The sequence below is a fragment of the Callithrix jacchus genome, chromosome 11 (genome assembly GCF_049354715.1).
Source record: "Callithrix jacchus isolate 240 chromosome 11, calJac240_pri, whole genome shotgun sequence".
Classification (NCBI taxonomy): Eukaryota; Metazoa; Chordata; class Mammalia; order Primates; family Cebidae; genus Callithrix; species Callithrix jacchus.
In genome coordinates, this window is record NC_133512.1 from 82,342,923 (window position 1) to 82,363,586 (window position 20,664).

General features: G+C 38.7%; 1 protein-coding gene across 7 annotated transcripts in view; it reads right to left on the bottom strand.

The window, feature by feature from the left end:
- The window catches only part of DOCK4 (dedicator of cytokinesis 4), a 487,797-nt gene that overhangs the window by 85,850 nt on the left and 381,283 nt on the right, over positions 1 to 20,664 (bottom strand). For all 7 annotated transcript variants that reach the window (XM_078343204.1, XM_078343205.1, XM_002751762.7 and 4 more), the window contains exon 27: positions 9,403 to 9,497. In XM_078343204.1, the coding sequence (XP_078199330.1) occupies positions 9,403 to 9,497 (95 nt within the window). The remainder of the gene's footprint in view (positions 1 to 9,402; positions 9,498 to 20,664) is intronic.

Genomic DNA, 20,664 nt, shown 5'->3' on the forward strand with positions numbered 1-20,664 from the left:
GGTAAAGAAAAGGAAAAACAACCACAATTTCATGGGCACCACTCGACCATGAACAGGCACTGTTACATGTGTGTACATTTTACATATGTCATGTGCACCTTTCAGTGAATTTTACTATGAAATTTATAAGAAAAACCTATGAGATTGAGAAGTCTTGTGGTTTCTTCAGTCCCCTAAATGGCAGATATCATCAGTGAAAGTCATATCGAAGAGATAAATCACATGCCAATGATTGTATAATGTAGCAATTTCCCAAAGACACTGGAGAAACCAATGATAATTGAACACATCATTGATGTTCCAAAGTATTTTACTTAAGTTTTATTATAAGAAACTGAAACTGAATCATCAGAAAATGAAGGGCTATCAGGCAAGGAAGTTGTTCTTCCCTAGCATCTAATAAGATCATTGGACTTCTAAATTTAAAGAAGAAAAACCTGTATCCTTAACATGTGGTTATAAGCACATACTTTCTGCTTTGATGTTCAACAGAGAAATATACACAGTCCCCCTACACTTGAGTTTTACATTAAAAATCACCTTGTGGCCCACAATTTCAGCTTAAATTGATGTTCAGACACAATGCCTCTGGTGTTAGTGAAATATGACATATCTGAATTTAGACTACCAGGCCAAATGTCACAGAAGGGAGGAAATAAACTCAATTTTCCAAGGGAGAGAGAGGTTATTCCATGGCAAGGTTACCAAATTGTTGTTTACATGATGGGTCCCAAACACAGAATAAGTATTTGTGGCTTTCTGAAGTACACTTGCTGGTAAACAACATGGGACCTCTGTGGCCTTACTATAGAACAGTGGCTCTCAACCTGCCCTGTGCCCTAGAATCACCAGGGAGCTTTTAAAATATGGATGTCCGGATCACATTTCCAAAGACTAATGATTGGTCTGGGCTACAACCAGAACATCAGGACTGTCAAAGCTCCCAAGTGATTCTTATGATGTACCCAAAGATGAGAACCATTGCTCCACCTTAGAGCAGTGCTTCTCAAATTTTAACAGGTACCTGGTTATCTAGTTAAAGTGCAGATGATCCAGCAACCCTGGAGTGGGACTAGAGAGTCTGCATTTCTAACAAGCTCTAGTGGATGCTAAAGCTGTTGGTTTGCAACCACCTGTTGAAGAACTAGGCTCTGGAGTGGCTCAAGTCAGAAATAATATTCCCACAAATTCTGCTTCACCATTCTCCCGAATTCTGAAATTTTAGGCAGATTTGTATGGGACCTCTTTCATAGGGGTCCTGCAGTTCTTATTTCTAGATTTAACAGCTCACCCTCTTATCAGGGCTGCTTTATCATTAGGCAGAAAGAGTCACAGGGCATAGGGCCTGTGAGCCTTTCAGGGACTCTGGAAAACTTTGAGACCTGAAAGAATGTTATGAAACCAAACTGAAACTGCAAAATAAAAAGTAAAAAGGATGAATAATTACATGTCCACAGAAAGTGACATGATGACTTTCATTAATTGCCAATTTTAATATTTATGCAATTTAAAAATTATAGATTACTTTTTATAATTTTATAATTCCTAAATACAGTATACACAAATGCTGAGAAATCACAGTCTATCAAAATTAAATTATTTTACTTAGCCAATGAGTAAGAAGCAAATATAAAAAATACTTTCAATTTTTTTCTTCAGCAAAATTCCATCTAATGTGGCATGTGGGTCGTTTTAATGTTTGATAGAAGTAGGGCCTCCAAAAATATAACTGCCCAAGGCTAGAAAGATCTTAGAATGACTATGGAAACGCTTTTCTTTCAGACCTATAACACTCAGCCCAAGCTGCCAAGAGTTCCCAGAGCTTTCTGTGGTCACCCGTCACTGAGACCGTTCCCTGACGCCAAAGGCATTTATACATTATTGCTCCTTCATTTTGGTGGATACCTGTGGAGTTTAGGGACCTTTCTTTACTCGTTTCAATTTATCCAAAACCATGTGGCTTCTCTGGTTTCATTCTTTTACTCTGATGTCAGTGAAATATGACAGTATCTGGAATTTAGACTCTCAGGCCAAATGTTACAGAAAGTTGGTAACAAACTCAATTTTCCAAGGGAGAGAGAGGTTATTCCATGACAAGGGTTACCAAATTGTTTACATGGTAGATCCCAAACACAGAAAAAAATATGGAGTATTAAATATTTGAATATGGAGGTATTAAAAATCTCAGTGCTCCAACTCAATAGTCAAAAAAGATTTTCAATCTGCTACCACAAATGGCCGAATTATTGGTTTCTTTCTCTTTCTCTTTTTTCTTTCTTTCTCTCTTTCCCTCCCTCCCTCCCTCCCTTCCTTCCTTCTTCCCTCTTTCTCTCTTTCCCTCTTTCTTTCCCTCCCTCCCTCCTTCCCTCCCTCCCTTCTTTCTTTTCTTCTTTCTTTCCAGACGGTGTCACCTAGGCTGGAGTGCAGTGGCGTGATCTCATCTCACTGAAACCTCCACCTCCCGGGTTCAAGCGATTCTCTTGCCTCAGCCTCTCAAGTAGCTGCAATTACAGGCAACCACCACTGCGCCCAGCTAATGTTTGTATTTTTAATGGAGATGGGGTTTCACCGTGTTGGCCATGGTGGTTTCAAACTCCTGACCTCAAGGGATCTGCCAGCTTCGGCCCCACAGTGCCTGGCCCAAATTACTGATTTCTGCCACATCAATGCACTCGCTAGAATCATTTTTGACAATCATAATCTACAGGCACAGCATAATAAAACTTACATACAAAAGAGAAACTGGTATACAGGAAATCAAATTATTGCTTTATGGTTTTCCAGTTGCCATCTCATTTTGAGCTTAAGAAATAATTTGAAGCAACCTTATTTCTCCCTCTCCCCTGGGAAAGCTTATCTCCCATAATTTGGTTTTTTGTTTGAAAATTACTCCAGTTTCATAATCTGCTCAAGCATAGGCCCATCTCCAAAACTCATACATGGACTGACAGAAACACCTTTGTGAATAAACTGAGTCTTGACAATATTGATGTTTATACAATGAAAAACTAGGGAAATCTAAATCTATGGTCCAACAATTTCCCTACAACCTGGTGGATTAATTGGGGCAGCAGAAATAAACACAAAGACATGTAGGGGAGAAGAAATTCCTGGATAACCAATGTGGGAATGCATCTAAACTAGTGGTTCTCAAACTTCAGCATGCATGAAAATCACCCAAAGGATGCTTAAGACGTCACTACCTACGGCTTGGGTGGTTTGCAACCAGGCCCAACCAGGCGATTCTGATGCATGTAGTCATCCTGATTCTGAGGACTGGTGTTACATATGAAGAGAAGATTAAGGGCTGGAACTTAGAGAGTAATGGCATCTGGGAATTTGGCCTTGTTTACCACTGTATCCACAACGGCAGAGACTAGTAAGTGTGTGTTAAATGATTGTAGCCTCATGACTACATTTGAGTCTATGCTTTGTTATACTAATTTGCCATTTTAGAGACTCTAAAACGTGAAGCTTGTAAAACTTCTAATTTTTCTTTTAGCTATTTTGAACAGACTGAAATCAAACAGGCAAAGCTGATCCAAGTGGAGGGCACAGAATCAGCCAAAGCAGGGAAGCAGCGAAAGGAGTGATTTTGCTTTCAGTCAATGAGGCAGGCAGTGTGGATGAAGCAAAAAGAATGGAAAAGGATTTACATGGAGTGATTTTGAAAACCCTTTTGACCAGTATCCACTGGGCAGTAATGGTAGAAAATCACTCATATGACAACAGCTTCTGTTTTGACCTTTGAGGCTTAAATCCTAAGAAAGCCTTTTCTTCATGCATTCATTCTCTCTACCAACTCCTCTCAACTCACCTGGAGGAGATGAACTGTGCAAGCAGTTCTCGTACCAACATTTGCTGTAATTATTCAAGTGTGGCACATCAGCATAGTAATACATAGTTTCGATAAAAAACAAATATCTATTCTCTCCCTGAACAGTAAAATCCTTTAAGGACAACTACACTTAATAAAAAAAGCCAAAAACAAAACAATAAAACAAAGCTGTGTCAATGTATGCTAAGCAGATCAGCTACTCCACCACTCAGGGTCGGTATTGCATATTCCGCCTTCCTTCCTGTTACTATGGATAAACTGTCAATGCTCCTAGCTTTCTTTGTGTGCAGTAGATCAATGCTGCTCTAAGTGTGGGAAGCTTCCTGCCTTGAGAAAAGTCTTATCACAAAAAAACAATGTCAGTTTAATTAAACTGCATGCTCATACTGTGATTTATTTTTAGGTGCAAGCTTGTCATGGACAGGTAGCAGACAGTTCTCGGGCTGGCATACGTAGCAACCTTGCATGCAATCTCATCCTTGCTTGTCCAAGGACATTGTTCTTTTAATTATCCCTGTTTTCTTTAGCACCAATATTTCTGTCTTTTACTAGCAGGGCCATTCCTATTAGTTAATCAACATGCTGTAATAACCCATAATATTCTAAAAAGAATCCCAGTCCTCCCGTCTCCTTCCAGATATAGCCCTGTTTCTCTGCTCCCTTTGGTAGTAAAACTCCTCCTGTAATTACTGTTTTCTGTTTCTCAACTCCTATTCACTCTTGAATTCACTCTAATCAGGTGTTCCTTTTTAGCACTCCAGTGAAACACTTGTCATGGTCACCAATATCTACCATGCTGCCAAATCCCAGGACCAACTGTCTGTCCACATCACCACCAACCTCCCAGCAGCTCTAGATACTGCTTCCGCCTTGAAATGCTTTCTGCTCAGCATATTGTACTCTGCTGGTCCTCATCTTACATCGCAGGCTGCTCTTTTTCAGTCTTCTTCACTGGATACCTCTCCACTTCCTGACCTTTAAAATGTTGGCATGTCCCAGGGCTCAGCCTTGTCTTTTTGTCTTTCAGTCTGTACTTTCTTCCTCAGTGCTCTCGTTCAGTTTCAAGGCTTCAAATCCTAACCATATGCTGGAGAAGCCTAAATGTACATGTCCAGCCCCAACATCATCCCTGAGCTCCACGTGAGCATGTCCAGCTTTCCCTTACACATCTCCACTTGGATATCCAACACATCTCAGACTTATGTTCAATTTGGCATTCTTCACTCCTCTCACTCCTAATGCTACACCTCTCTCTATATTTTCCACCTAGGTGAATGGCACCACAATTCATCCTTTTGCTTAGGCCAAGCATCTAAGGAACATCTTCCATTACTTTTCTTCTCCCCCATCCACACCCAGTCACTTGCAAGTCTTATCATCCTCATCTCCAAAACCAATCTTTTCATTACCTTCATTGCTATCCATATGTCCAAGCCATCATCAACATCTCTTAGCTGGATGGCTTCAGTAAGTTCCTAACTGGTTCTTCCTGGTTTCTCTTTGGTCTCTCTATGTGTCAATATCTAGGCTCTGTCTTCCCCCACCAACCTCATCTTTACTGGTTCCTTCCCACCTCACGTTTCAGCCATACTAACAGTCTTTCAGTTCTTTGAGTGTGCCATGTTTACTCTGACCACAGGGCCTTTGTATCCACTATTCCTACTGATAGAATCATTCTTCCTTTGCCGTTTTTTACCCCCTGCTTAGCTTTCAGTTCAAGCTTCACTCCTTCATGAAAGACCCTCCTATTCTAGTCCAGAACAATGTTCATTTCATAACACTTTCATGGACCTGTGCTCTTTGTCTTTATACTACTTATTTACACATTAGGCACTGGAAAACACTGGCTGAATAGATGGGTCAGTAAATGAATGGATGGCTTCTCTAAGAAACTCTGATTTAACAAATAAATCGCTTTTTGGCTATGTAGATCTCATGTGAAAGTTGGTTAATGTATGATCTGTTTGAGGCCAACTTGCACACAAGATAACCAAAATAAAGACCTGAAATGTCAACTGAAGAGAGAGGGAGTTTTTACTTTCCTCAGTAAGCAAGCGTGTTATAAGATTTTTCTTCTTGGAAATATGTATAAAGCTGTGACTTTATTTTTGTACTTTATTTCACAATGTGTATGGGAAGGGGGTGGAGAGAAGCTTGTCTCAAAGTGTCCTGTATTTTTGGTACTTAATTTTCATCCTCCTTATGTTCCTTCTTTCTTAGATTGAGCAGTTGTTCTCATCAGAAACATCTACCAGGAACTTACGGGGGGTCATGAGACAGCTCTGCAGCAAGCAAGGAAGAGAAGAAATGCTTCTTGCCCTTGCAGAGTTGTGAGAGGGCACACCTGCTATGTCACACAATATTAGGGATGCAGGTAGAAAAAACCAAAGAACCACGTAAATCACCAGGTATCTGGTCTCAGCCTCTGACACAGCATCACATAAAGCAGGAAAGCTACAAGATTTGGAACAACACAGCTTATAGATGAAAGTTGGAGGCATTTAATTTACTTGAAAACACAGGAGGAAAGGACCAACACATAAAAGAACATTCATTTTGAGAGATGAGCAAATTCAATTGAGTTCAAAGGTAGGGCAATGGTGACTTCTCAGCCACCTGCTAGGCACATGACTGGGTTAACAGAAGTGGGAGTTGGGGTTAAAATGCCCCTTTGACAGGCCCTGTACAACTGTTTGTCTAAGAAAGTTGAAACTATGGAAGAAAAGGTGGTGAACTTCAGAGACATAGATTTAACTGCTGCAACTTGCTTCAACATGGTTTAGCCAAGTGGAAACTTTTTCTTCCCAGTGTATGCTCTTTAACATATTTAAGATGTCTTAAACATCTTTCAGAAATCTGCTTTGCTACCAGTATTATACAGGTTAGTATTTTTCATAGAGCACAAATAGTGGAGGGCAAATTTTTGGACTACTCTGCATTTATGAAGCAAAGAAAAAAACCTCATCTGCTTTCATGACTTGAATGGAGGAGAATGGTTAGAGACTCTTAAACGAGGAGAGGAGAGAAAAGAAGAGGCAAGAGCAAGAGCATACAGCAGACTGGCTGCTCCAACTTGGCAGTGGTCTCACTAGAACCTGGAGTCTTGTCCATGTGTGGGGTTGGACTTGCAGCCACCAGGCAATGCCAGTGGAGAGACAGCGCCAGACTCCTACCAGCAGTCACATGGTTGGCAAGGGAATGAAATCACCACATTTAGCAAGGGCTGATGGCACTTTTCTTGGGTTTGCTATGGGAGTAACCTTCTGTTTAAATGTATTACACAGAGCTCATCTCTAACAAAATCATGTTCCTATTTGGTTACACTGTAAATGAAAATTCTAAACAGTGTATGTTTACTCAAAAGTAGAATCCATACTTCTCAGACTGCTATCCACTTGTGTAACTATAAAGTCTTTATACTTGGAGTAAAGATGGGGCAGAGAGAGGCAGTATTTAATATCAAAAAGCCACACTGTTGTCACAATTTTCAGCGAGCTTAAGCAAAAAATGTGTATGTAAGGAACAAAATGTCAATGTTACTTTCAGTGTGAATTTCTACCACTGAAATTTTAATTCAATCCAAAATATTCCTCTGCACATGAGTCAGAAGAATGACCGAAAATTGATGCTATGTGATGATGATGTTCACCACCTGGACCTCTTCCCATCTGGCTCCCTGCATCACCTCACAGCCCTTCCCTGGTACCCAGAATGTTTGCTTTTTGGTTATAAGGCCAGATGCAAGAGCAAAAACTTCCACCTAAATCTGTAGCATGTGGACATCCAAATGAATAGATATTTCATTCTACTCACAGATATCAAATTAAATATGTTAAATTTTAAAGAGAGCTAGTTTAGCAGTCTCAATTAGTCTTCAAAATGGAAAAGCTGCTTCTGTACTTATGTAAAATATAAAATGCTATGTTATACTATTTGTTACTTCACAAAGTTTTTAACACATCATTTTAACACCTCCAAGTCTATAAATGTATACTGAAGCAGAAGCCATATTGAGCATATATAATCAAAATTGAATCCCATATTCCTGCAGCTCTTGCCACCACCAAAGCTTGCCATCTGGAGAAGACACAGGGCGACCGTGGCCTATGGATAGATGCTTAGAGGATCCAACCTTCATCCTAAGCATGAGGGAGTTGGCATTTGGAAAAGAGGAAGAAGGGAAAGCAAGCAAATGTGGGGTTGGAGAGTGAGAATGCTAATGAAATAGGGTCAATAACAAGCTTGGAAGTCAGGCCAGTTTCCTAGAGCGCTTTTCCATTCCGTATACTGAGACTACGGAGACAGGAAGTAGAGAGAACAGATAAATTCATGACACTGTCTTCTCCGGGATCAGACCCCGCCATTCCAACTTCCCTAATATCTCGTCCTGGCTCCTCTCTCTTTAGTATTGCCCTCAGATCACATTGGATATGCTTAATATAAACTAACTTTATCATCTTCTAGAGATTCCAATATCAACTTTAGGTCAATAACCTCCCAAATGCCTGTATTTTGTTCGGAGGTTTCCTGAGGACAGTATTTTCAGCTCTCTATTGGCCAAACCAATGGGTGAATAAAAAGAACTTCAATCTCCTGTGTCCAACTCAAGGGTCATGTCTTATTCCCGGTGTTGAGCAAATGGAAGAGCCTAATGTATGTATTTTGTTAAGAAGAATTAAGAAAAATCAGAAATGACTCAAATGTCTAGTAACAGAGCATTGGTTAAATAAACTATGGTATGGCCATTTAGTGGAATACTATTCAGTTGTAAAGGAAAATATATAAAAGAATAAGAGCTTTCGGCTGGGCGCGGTGGCTCATGCCTGTAATCCTAGCACTTTGGGAGGCTGAGGTGGGCAGATCACCTGAGGTTGGGAATTCAAGACCAGCCTGGCCCACATTACGAAACCCCATCTCTTCTAAAAATACACAAATTAGCAGGGCGTGGTGGCGCATGCCTGTAATCCCCATTACTCAAGAGGTTTAGGCAGGAGAATCACTTGAACCTGGGAGGTGGAGGTGGTAGTAAGCCAAGACTTCACCATTGCACTCCAGCCTGGGCAACAAGAGTGAAACTCCATCTCAAAAATGAATAGATAGACAGACAGATAGATAGATAGATAGATAGAGAGAGACAGACAGACAGATAGATAGCATTCTTTCTATCTATTAATTTGGAAAGACTACCAGAATTTCTAAGAGTAAGAGCATTGTACGTAACGGTATGTATATGACACTATCTGCTTGCCTCTGCATAAAGAAACACTAGAAGGATATGTAAAATACAAAGATAAATGGTTATATAGCCTAGGGGTCGAGGGTCAATTGGAATAGAACTTCTCAATGCATATGCTATTATGTTGTTTAAATTTTGAATGATGTTAATATATACAAAGAAAACAATAATTCAAAACAAATGGTAATAATTTTTTAAAGACTTAATTCAGAAGCAAAAAAACCCAACACCACCAGTTCAAACTTGAGATCAAATGTAAAAGATCATTTTGTACTCTCTTCTTCCTCTATACATTGAGTTGCAATTATCATCAACTTAAATGTCTTACTTGTTAGCAACCAAGCGCATAACAGTCCAGTCCTTTGGAAACATCTCTGGGCGTATCAATATTCGGAACACAGTAAATATCTGCAGCAGGAAATCCTTGGATAAGGAGAAAATAGATCATTTTATTGGTTTATTGTAACTATCAGCATACATACACACATACACACTGAGTACTGTTGTTACCATTTCCATTGGCTTCTAGAGAAGGAAGCCACAGTTTAATAGTTTGCCCAAGGGAAGGAGTCATGAGCATCCATTCTCAGCACTCAAACCCACCCAAATGTTTTCTTTTCTTTCTTGGGCACAGTGAAAATGGGTTTTTATTTCTTTTCACAAATTCTAACAATTTAGGGTTTTGAAAATCAAATAGAAAACTTGTAACAGAATATTAACTGGGAAACAAATTCCCTTTCTTCTATTATAGTGTCTTAAACATCAGAACTTTTCAATAGAAGAGAACAATGAACAGTCCTGGCTCAGTCTGCTTTCCTTTAAGTGGGTGTCAACATTTAGAAAGTTATGCTCATCAAAAAGCATCTCATACAAAAACCTATTTTTCTTACAGGGCATTTTTGAGATGCAGTACTAATGGAATGTATGCAGGTTTATAGAATTTGAGTGAATTTTCCAGAGTATGTTATGCAGAATACATTCAAATGAGGATGTGTGCTAAATCAAGCCCAGTGAGGAGTGCTTAGTAGTTCTCAGAGTATCAATATATTCCTCACAAAGATGACATGCCAGATGGCAGTAATATTTACTGATATGTTATCTGTAAATTGATCACCTGAAAGTACTCTTGACAAGAAGCTATCACCAGACATGGAAATATCTCTTCTCTAAACATTACAAGAGATAGGGTCAAATGCAGTTATAGCATATGATACTTAAAGTGGAATCAAGGAGTTAACATACTACACACAGTGAATGAAATGAGCTTTCCGTACTCAAAAAGGGATTGGCTGAGTCTAGCTTTGATTTAGATTAATTAACTAGAAAACTTAAAGAGCTTTTTGAAACCTAAGTGATTCTAGGAAAATACATTTCTTTACCAATCTGATTGAAGGTAACGATATGGTGCTGCTTCAGAAATAAGAAGCCACCCCAAACACAAGAGTTTTATTTATCAAATACAACAACACACTACGATAAACCTGTAAGCTGCCTGAATGTAAGATTATGACTGTCACTCATGTCAGAAGACAGAAAGAATCTAAAAACTGAAAACCATGTGGTCGCTTTATTTTCTTTTTATATACTCGAACAACTTCAATCAAGCCCATAAATATTTTGACACGAATTTATTTTAGCTTCTTTGGCATCAACACATATACACTGACATACAGTATGCACCATGTGGAAACATGCCCACTAGGTCATCCATCTTTAAATGACTAGACATAGCTCCAGAATCACTGCAAGCAGTTTCCCAAATGTATTTCACTGTAGGTCAGATAATTTTGGGAAACACTTCACATTCTAGCTCTCTCAGGAGAGTAGGTCATTAGCTTACTAAAACTGTGAGAAATCCTTTCTAATGCATGTCTGAAACTTATTTTAATGGTTTCTCAGTTGAGTCTTTTGAGTTACTCAGATATGAATATATATATCACATATACTATATATTATATATACACTATAATAGGCATTATATAATATATACCACATATACATATATATATATTAAATATAATATATAAATATTATATTTATGTATATGTGGTATATATTATATATACTATATGTATATATAGTATATATATAACAATAATAATGTTATAACTATATTTTATGTAGTATATATAATGATATATGCTATATATTATATATCTATAATCCCTGCAAAAATTATTTGTGCATCTTTTTTTTTAAAAGACTATTATTTCTAATATTTATTATTATTATTATTATTACTTTTTTTATTGCATTTTAGGTTTTGGGGTACATGTGAAGAACATGCAAGATAGTTGCATAGGTACACATGTGGCAGTGTGATTTGCTGCCTTTCTCCCCTTCACCTATATCTGGCGTTTCTCCCCAACTCCCCACCCCCCACTGTCCCTCCCATATTCCCCCCAACAGACCCCAGTGTGTAGTGCTCCCCTCCCTGTGTCCATGTGTTCTGATTGTTCAACACCCGCCTATGAGTGAGAACATGCGGTATTTCATTTTCTGTTCTTGTGTCAGTTTGGGGAGAATGATGGTTTCCAGGTTCATCCATGTCCCTACAAAGGACACGAACTCATCGTTTTTGATTGCTGCATAATATTCCATGGTGTATATGTGCCACATTTTCCCTGTCCAGTTTATCATCGATGGGCATTTGGGTTGGTTCCAGGTCTTTGCTATTGTAAACAGTGCTACAATGAATATTCGTGTGCATGTGTCCTTATAGTAGAATGATTTATAGTCCTTTGGATATATACACAGCAATGGGATTGCTGGGTCAAATGGAATTTCTATTTCTAGGTCCTTGAGGAATCGCCACACTGTCTTCCACAATAGTTGACCTAATTTACACTCCCACCAGCAGTGTAAAAGTGTTCCTATTTCTCCACATCCTCTCCAGCATCTGTTGTCTCCAGATTTTTTAATGATCACCGTTCTAACTGGCGTGAGATGGTATCTCAATGTGGTTTTGATTTGCATTTCTCTAATGACCAGTGATGATGAGCATTTTTTCATATGTTTGTTGGCCTCATGTATGTCTTCTTTTATAAAGTGCCTGTTCATATCCTTTGCCCACTTTTGAATGGGCTTGTTTATTTTTTTCTTGTAAATCTGTTTTAATTCTTTGTAAATTCTGGATATCAGCCCTTTGTCAGATGGGTAAACTGCAAAAATTTTTTTCCCATTCTGTTGGTTGCCGATTCACTCTAATGACTGTTTCCTTTGCTGTGCAGAAGCTGTGGAGTTTGATTAGGTCCCATTTGTCTATTTTGGCTTTCGTTGCCAATGCTTTTGGTGTTTTGGTCATGAAGTCCTTGCCTACTCCTATGTCCTGAATGGTTTTGCCTAGATTTTCTTCTAGGGTTTTTATGGTGTTAGGTCTTATGTTTAAGTCTTTAATCCATCTGGAGTTAATTTTAGTGTAAGGTGTCAGGAAGGGGTCCAGTTTCTGCTTTCTGCACATAGCTAGCCAGTTTTCCCAACACCATTTATTAAACAGGGAATCCTTTCCCCATTGCTTGTTTCTGTCTGGTTTATCAAAGACTGTATGGTTGTAGATATGTTGTGTTGCCTCCAGTGCCTCGCATCTATCTTTTAAAGAGTTATATCATATTTCAATTTCCTATCTTGTTGCATTTGCTTAGATAGGTATGAAAGTGGGGATTCTTTGGCTTTATAGTCTACAATTAGTTAGGATAGTATAAATAAATTCTAAAATGCTGAAATTTTATCTTCTTGCATCAAAAGCTGTAACAGAATTAGAAACTGCAAGCAGTAGTCTTGGTGGCAGTGGTGGTGTGTACCTATGTGTGCATGTGGTATGTGGGGTGGAGGACTATGCTGTCAGTTGCAGGGAGAAAAAGTATTCACTAAAAAGATTGGCTATAGGAGGAAAAACATCTATCTTAGCAGCTAGCAACTTTAGTTATTCTTTTGTAGTGCTGGAGACCAAGGAAACATTATTGCAGGTGGAGGAGTTGGGGACAGAGGACCTGTTTCTGTGCTATGTCATTTTCCTAGTCCCATTTATCTCCCACAAGAAAAGGCTGTGGCAGCATGTGACATTGCCAATGCCTGTGGATTGATATAAATCTTTGTTTCCCCCAAGAAAACGTTTCAGTGTCTCAAGTAGCTTTCTACAGTGCCCATTCAAGCTTCATTGACATTTATGAAACCAAACACATTCAACAGTAGAAACCTTACAAGAAAAATAAAAGAGCATAATAATGAGAATCAGAAAACCTAGATTTTAAATCCTGGCTATGCAATTAACTAGCTCAAACACCTTGGCAAATTACTTAACCTCTCTGGAAGTGAGTTCTGATACTTGCAAAATGTGGGGGCTTTGAAGTCTCTTGCAATTAGAGGAGATTTAAAAAAAATCAGTATGATCATTTAGTTATTCAAAAGGCATCTCCACATTTTTCTTATTTCTAAAATGTAGGCAAATGTTTCATCACATCGCATAACACAAATACCTTCCATTTTAGTACTGACATGTAATTTAGTTCAGCAAGTCTTTGTCTACTGTCATGCAACAGGGTTTATTCCAAACTCAATTCCAATATTTGAAAGCAATATGACTTCAATGCTAGATTCTTTAACATTTCCCTCCCTCCTACCCAAAACACAGTGGCATTTCCTTGACCGTCCTCTCCAAGTACTTTTCAACTCTGGTCATTTCACCAAATATGTGTTTTTGCATAGATAGATGTGGTTATTTTGCACATATAACTAAGTAAGAGATTCTTTTTATAATTCAAAAAAGAACATTGCCATGCCTATAATACTCCTGCTTGGACAGCACAAAGAAATAAGTGTTTCATATGTTACCATTTAAAACCTGGCAGCATGGGAGCAGTCTCTCAATGTGGTCACTTAACCACGTTGCATTATTTCCATGGTTAAACTATATTATTAGTATTCTTCAAATCGGGGTTCAAAGAAATAGGAAGGTGTTACTTTATGGAATAATTTTTTTCTACTGAGGTTCAAGTAAGAAAGTTATTGGGACGGTCTTCCAAGCAATAAAAGTCCTATAGTTAACTGTAAAACAAAGGAGGAACAGTTGTTATGATTTTAGAAATGCTCACTAACATGTACTGATTTATAAATACTGGGTGCTTTACTGTGTGCCAGGCACCATGCTAGATGCTGGGACACCTGGTAAGGTAAGAAACATTCTGTCATTTATTCATGCAGCAGGCGTTTACAGAGTGTCTGGAATATGCCACATAATAGTAAGTAGGTTAAATGTGCTCTTTGCTTTCATGGAGTTCACAGTTTAGTGGGAAAGATGAATGTTAATCTAAAAACCACACAGATGCATGCATGCTTTGCAAAGGTAGGTAAGTCTGAAGGTCAGGTATTCCACCCAGAAGGAACAACACCTGTAGGCCGAAGAGACAAGAGAGAGCGCAGGGTTGCCTGGACTACAAGGAGCAGTGGTAAGACATAGGGCTGAAAGATAAATAGGGATAAATAAATGATAAGCAAATCTAACTTTTTCCATGGTAAGGAGTTTGGACATTTATCCTGAAGGCACCATGGAGACACTGAGGGGTTTTATGTAGATGTTTGAGAGAACCAAACATGTGTTTTAGATTTTCTAACTGTACCATACAAAAATTGTTTTCTGCTTACATACGATGCTATGATATTAAGGAAGGCACAAGACAGGATTGGCTTAAAAAATGTGGTACATCTACATCACTATGCAGCCCCAAAAAGAACAAAATCACATCCTTTGCCGCAACACGGATGCAGCTAGAGGCTATCATCCTATGTGAGTAAACACGGAAACAGAAAACCAAATACTGTGTTCTCACTTATCAGTGAGAGCTAATCATTAGATCCACAGTGACATAAAGATGGGGACAACAGACATGGTGGACTGTAAAAGAAGGGAGGGAGGGTGAAAGAAAAGGGCTGAAAAACTACCTATTGGGTACCATGTTCACTATTTGGATGACGGACTCAATTGAAGCCCAAACGTCAGCATCACGCAATATGCTCATTAACAAACCTGCACATGTACCCCCTAAATCTAAAATATTTTTAAAAAGAGAAGGGCACAAGACAAAAATTAGGTTTATGAAACAGAATTGGCAAGACACAGAGAGATAAATCCTGAGTCTACGAAACATGAGTTAAGATATCCGTAAAATAAAGTATCATGAGGCTGGGACACAGAATGAACAGGCAGACCCTCAGACTATAATCAAATGTCATTTAAAACATTTGCCACAAATTTCGAATGTGCAATACCCTTGATGTGAGGCTTGAATTCAATTAAGGGGTGTTAATAATCATTATCACATTGAAATGTATATTCTTAAAATGGAATCTCTAAGTGTAGTATGCAAAATAACTCCCAAATGATCTTCAATCTTCTAGAGCTAAATAGCCATTTTTCTGTAATCAATATATTCAAATAAAAATAAGTCAAAATAATTGTACTGAAAATCTTTTGAAGTAGACAGAAATATTAAAAGCACACATTTCTTCAACAAAGATTTAACATTCCAGGTTCTGTGCTTAGGACACAAAGACATGGTCTCTACTCTCAAGGAGCCCACAGTCGTAAAAAACACAAGGAAATGGTAAATACTGAGAGTACATTGTTGCATGCTGTCAGAGAGGGAGGACTGTATCCTGTGAAGGCTTCGTCGAGAAGGTGATACCTGAGCTGGATTTTGTAGGGTGAACTGAATCAGAGAAGGGATTAATAGGGGTACATATTAGGCAGTGGAAGTGAGGTGGTGGTAAAATCAACATTAGAAATAGGAAAAAAAATGATTCATAGGAATCAAAAATTACATATTTGGTTTTTAAGGAATTTAACAGTAGTTTTGAGTGACTGAAAGGTGTTCAGAAGCGGGTAGAGGATAATGTGGTTGGAAGATAAACTGAGGACAGAAACAACATAATAAGGAGACTGGACTTTGTCCTGTAGGGAATGGGAAGTATTCAGAGTTTTAAAGTTGGACTGAGGCCTGATCAGACATAATTTTTGAAAGCTGGTGAGAGAGTATAGAGGAGACAATGCAGAGTTATAATTGTGCCGTATTTAACTTCCAGGTCATGTATAATCTTGTGCTTATAGCAAGATCCCCACAGTTCTATGAGAAGTCCTAATCAACAAAGCACAGGAGTCTCACTGCTGGGTATATATGAAATGCCAAGGATATGGACAAAACCGTAGCCTCCAGTACAAGGTAGGTGTATAATAAAACATTACTGATGACAGAAGGAGGAAGAAAATCTTAATCACTACCTGGTGTTTACTTTTGTTCATTTTTACATAATGTTATGTTCTAGAGAAGAAAAAAAGTAAACAATACAGAGTACCAGCCCTCAGGTCTTTGCTCCCACACACTTGTGTTCTGACACTGTGACTCATGCCTCACACACAAGAAGGAACCTGAAGACCAAGGAGGAGAAGTGGGACACTGCTCAAGAAGCCAGAAGCTACTTCCGCAGTAACCCTGGAGGCATCCAGCTCTTCAGGCATAAACGGAGTTGAAAGACCATTAGCTTAGTAGATACTTAAGAGCTACATACTTTTAGAATTCATTTTGATTTATAGAACCATTGGGAAATGCTAAGACAAACCTTATCTTTCTTTGAATTGGTAAAAGGGAAAAAGCAACATTAGGAATATAGAACAATATGAATATTCATTTGAAAATCTCAATATATAATTGGTCAAGTATCAATTAAAATGTAAAATGTGTACATCCTATAATCCAACAACTGTACTTCTAGGAATTTATTCTACAGTAATGTGGGTACAACTCCATAGAAAGAGGTGCATCAAGACGTTGACTGCAAGACCCATTCTAACTGCAGAAATCAGAAACAAATTATGTAGCATCCATATAATGGGATTCAGAAGAATGAGGGAGTGGATTATATAATATCTATGGAATATTATCAGGTAAAAAAGTATAGGTCAATATAAATAGTATGATTCCATTAAAAATTTGTGTGTGTATATATATAGTATACAAAATAGTCTACAAGGTTTCGCTTTTAGGTGTTAACAGCAGCTACCTCTGGAGACTAGGATATGTTGGGGATTGAGGGGAGGGTAAATATACTTTACCACTTTTTAAAACAGTAGGGTTATGTGGAATTTTGGGTGTCTAATTTCAATATCACTCATACTTTTCCATTAAATATCACCCTGTGAATTGTACTTTACCTGTTATTTACTTTCTAACCTAAAGGTACATACAAAACCCCAAATAACTCTCCTTCTATTAATCTGGCCCTTCTCAGACATCTCCATTCTATGACTAGAACTGCCTTATTATCTTTAAAGAGCTGAAAATTGAAATTTTATATAATTTGATAGAAAAGATTTTGGTTGAAAAAGTTTATTAAAGTTTAGAGAAAAGCTGAGTTTAGCTGCCTGAGCAAAGAGCTCAGGACGTTAATAGAATTCCGAGCACTCCCATTTACTTGAGAACAATAATAGCATCAGTCAATCTTCATGGCGGAGGAGGCAGGGAGAGGATGAAATGTGGGTTAAGTACCACATCTGGCTCATGGCCGTGGGATGGGGGTAAGGAGGTGTTCCGTAATTGTTAGCTAGCATCCTTGCAGTTTATACATGTAATGCTTATTTATAAGAATGATTTAGATGGCCTCAATAATAGACTTTTTTTTTTTTTTTTTTTTTTTTTGAGACGGAGTTTCGCTCTTGTTACCCAGGCTGGAGTGCAATGGCGCGATCTCGGCTCACCACAACCTCCGCCTCCTGGGTTCAGGCAATTCTCCTGCCTCAGCGTCCTGAGTAGCTGGGATTACAGGCACGTGCCACCATGCCCAGCTAATTTTTTGTATTTTTAGTAGAGACGGGGTTTCATGTTGACCAGGATGAAGTCTTGATATCCTGAATGTCTAACCAAGATGCTCAATAAATGTTTGTTGAATCAACAATTGATATCTGTAATAAAATAATGGGAGCCTACTTCATGGGGTCCTTTTGAGGATAACAATGGGTTAATATTAATCAACTGCTTAGAACAGTGCCTGGTACAACTAAATTGCACATAAAATGCTTGTTGTTTAGAGGTTTTCACTTCCTTTACTATCAAAACCGAAAAGTAGTCTAAAATGTTTTGGTCTTACAATCCATTTGGCAGCAAAACCTGACCAGGATGATGTATAGTCTTTATTTATCCCATATGGAGTGAATATTTTGTATCACTCCAGATTTTATTGGAGGTGCTATATATGTACTATATTATCTTTATGAAATCATTAAAATTCTGTTTTCTGAAGTAAAATTGGTTCTAGGAACTCTCTAAAGGGCCTAGGGACCAGTGTTATTATCTTTGAAAATACTGCAATATAGGTTCAGGAACATAACTGGAAATATTTGGTTTTAAAGAAAATTGAAAACAGGAAACATTTATTAATATTTTTTATAAGGGGACATACGAACTTTAAAAATGCAGATTAAAATAAGATGGCTAATTAGCCTTTAGTAAATGAAATAAATGTCCTCTAGTCTGCATTAACTCCAGTTATTTCTCTTTCATTCTTTCACTGGGAAAGTGCAAGAATCTTATTCCCAGTCTAGGGTAATTCTGTCCCTTACTGCTGCCTTCTCAGAGACCTCACCCTGGAATTTAGTACCTCTTTCTTATATCTTCAGCTTCTCCCTGTCCACCAGCTCTAATCATGAATATATTTAGACATGCTTTAGTCTCCTCCACTGTGAGTATTCATCAAAGTCTACACATTTAAAGTTATCCCTCTTCTTCTTGAAACACTGCATTCAATCCATTCTCTTTTTATTCTTTTTAATCTTCAATCCATGAAAAGTTCCCTCATCATTGAAATTGCTTCTCAGGTTCACCAGCAATATTTAGGGACCCTTTCATGATGGTACTTGACCTCCTTGCAGTAGCAGGCACTGTTTATCACACCTCCGTCCTTCTGCTTAGGATTCTACGTAGGCCCTTTTACCGTCATGCTCTACACTCTCCTTGGATGTTCACATTTACTCCCATGATGTCAGTTACTATTCATTGGCTGACAGTTTCCGGATCCACAACCCACAACCTAACTCTCTCTCTCTCTCTCTCCTGAACTTCAGACACAATTTACTAAACATCTCCATCTGAATGTCCCTCAGCTGACCAAACTCAGGCTGAAACTGAATTTACCTTTGCTCCCAAACCTAATTCATCCTGGGGTCCCCATGTGGTGAATGGCACCACACCAACATCCAGCCAATTGTCAAAAGGCCTAGGAGTCATTTACAACTCCTCCTTCTCCTTCACCTTTTTAATATTATCAGCCATCAAGTCCCACCAATTCAACTTCCCAAATGTCCCTAGAATCTATCTCCACAATCACCTCTATTTCAAGCCACAGTCATTTCTAGTGTAGGTTACTACCTCACTCACTCACCTCAAATCTTTTACGGTGTTCTGCTTCTCATTTTGACCTCAGTGAATCCTCTTTCTTTCCTTTCTTTTTCTTTTTTTTTTTGAGACATGGTCTCCCTCAGTTGTCCAGGTTGGAGTGCAACCACAGCTCACTGAAGCCTTGACCTCCCAGGCTGAAGCGATACTCCCATCTCAGCCTCTTGAGTAGCTGGGACTACAGCCATCTGCCACCACGCCTAGCTAGTTTTAAAAAATGTTTTATAGGAATAGGGTCTTGCCATATTGCTCAGACTGGTCTCAAACTCCTGGGCTCAAGTAATCCTCCTGCCTTGGCCTCCCAAAGTGCTGGAATTATAGGCATAAGCTATTTGCATCTGGCCAAATGCTTTTTCAACAGTGTAACCAGAGAGGTCTTTCTTCCTTCAAATGTGATATTGTCTCTCCCTTCTTAAAACCCTCAAAATGTCCTCAAAACAAAGTCTACACTCATTCATACAGCCTTATGAATTAAACTCTATATTCTATCAAACAATCAACAACTATTTCTTGAAGTCTTGCAATGTGCTAGGCATAGTCTAGAATCTGAGGATGCAGCAGTGAGCCAGACAAAGCTCAAAGCTTCAGACATCAAGGAGCTTATCACCCAGTGGGAAATAATACACATAAACAGGGAAATACATGTAAACAAATAAACAAAAACATTCCAGATTCTAGTAAGTGTTACAAAGGTAGGTAGAGAGTGAGGTGTCAGTCGGAGCATTCAGGTGATACTTTAGTAGACAGATCTGAACGTTCGAGCCAAAGATATATCTAGCACACTCCTACTAATCTCAGGTCTCAGCTGAGATCTCCCTTGGAACTTTTCCTGTTGCCGTGCGTCTGGGTTGGCAGCAACTCCCACATGCTCCATAGCACCCTGCACATTCACCATTCAGGTGCTATGCCCATTATTTGTCTCATTACTCCCCTATAGGAACAGGACATCTTGGGCCTGCGTATGTCCCTAGTGCGTGGCACAGTGCTTGCCGTGCTTGTGTTGCTCAATCTCCATTTAATCTGAATGGCAGATTAAGTAATTAGTATCATTAAATAATTCTGGCCAGAAGGCCTCGCTATTATTGTTAATATTAAGATGGAGTCTCACTCTGTTGCCCAGGCTGGAGCGCAGTGTTGCGATCCTGGCTCAC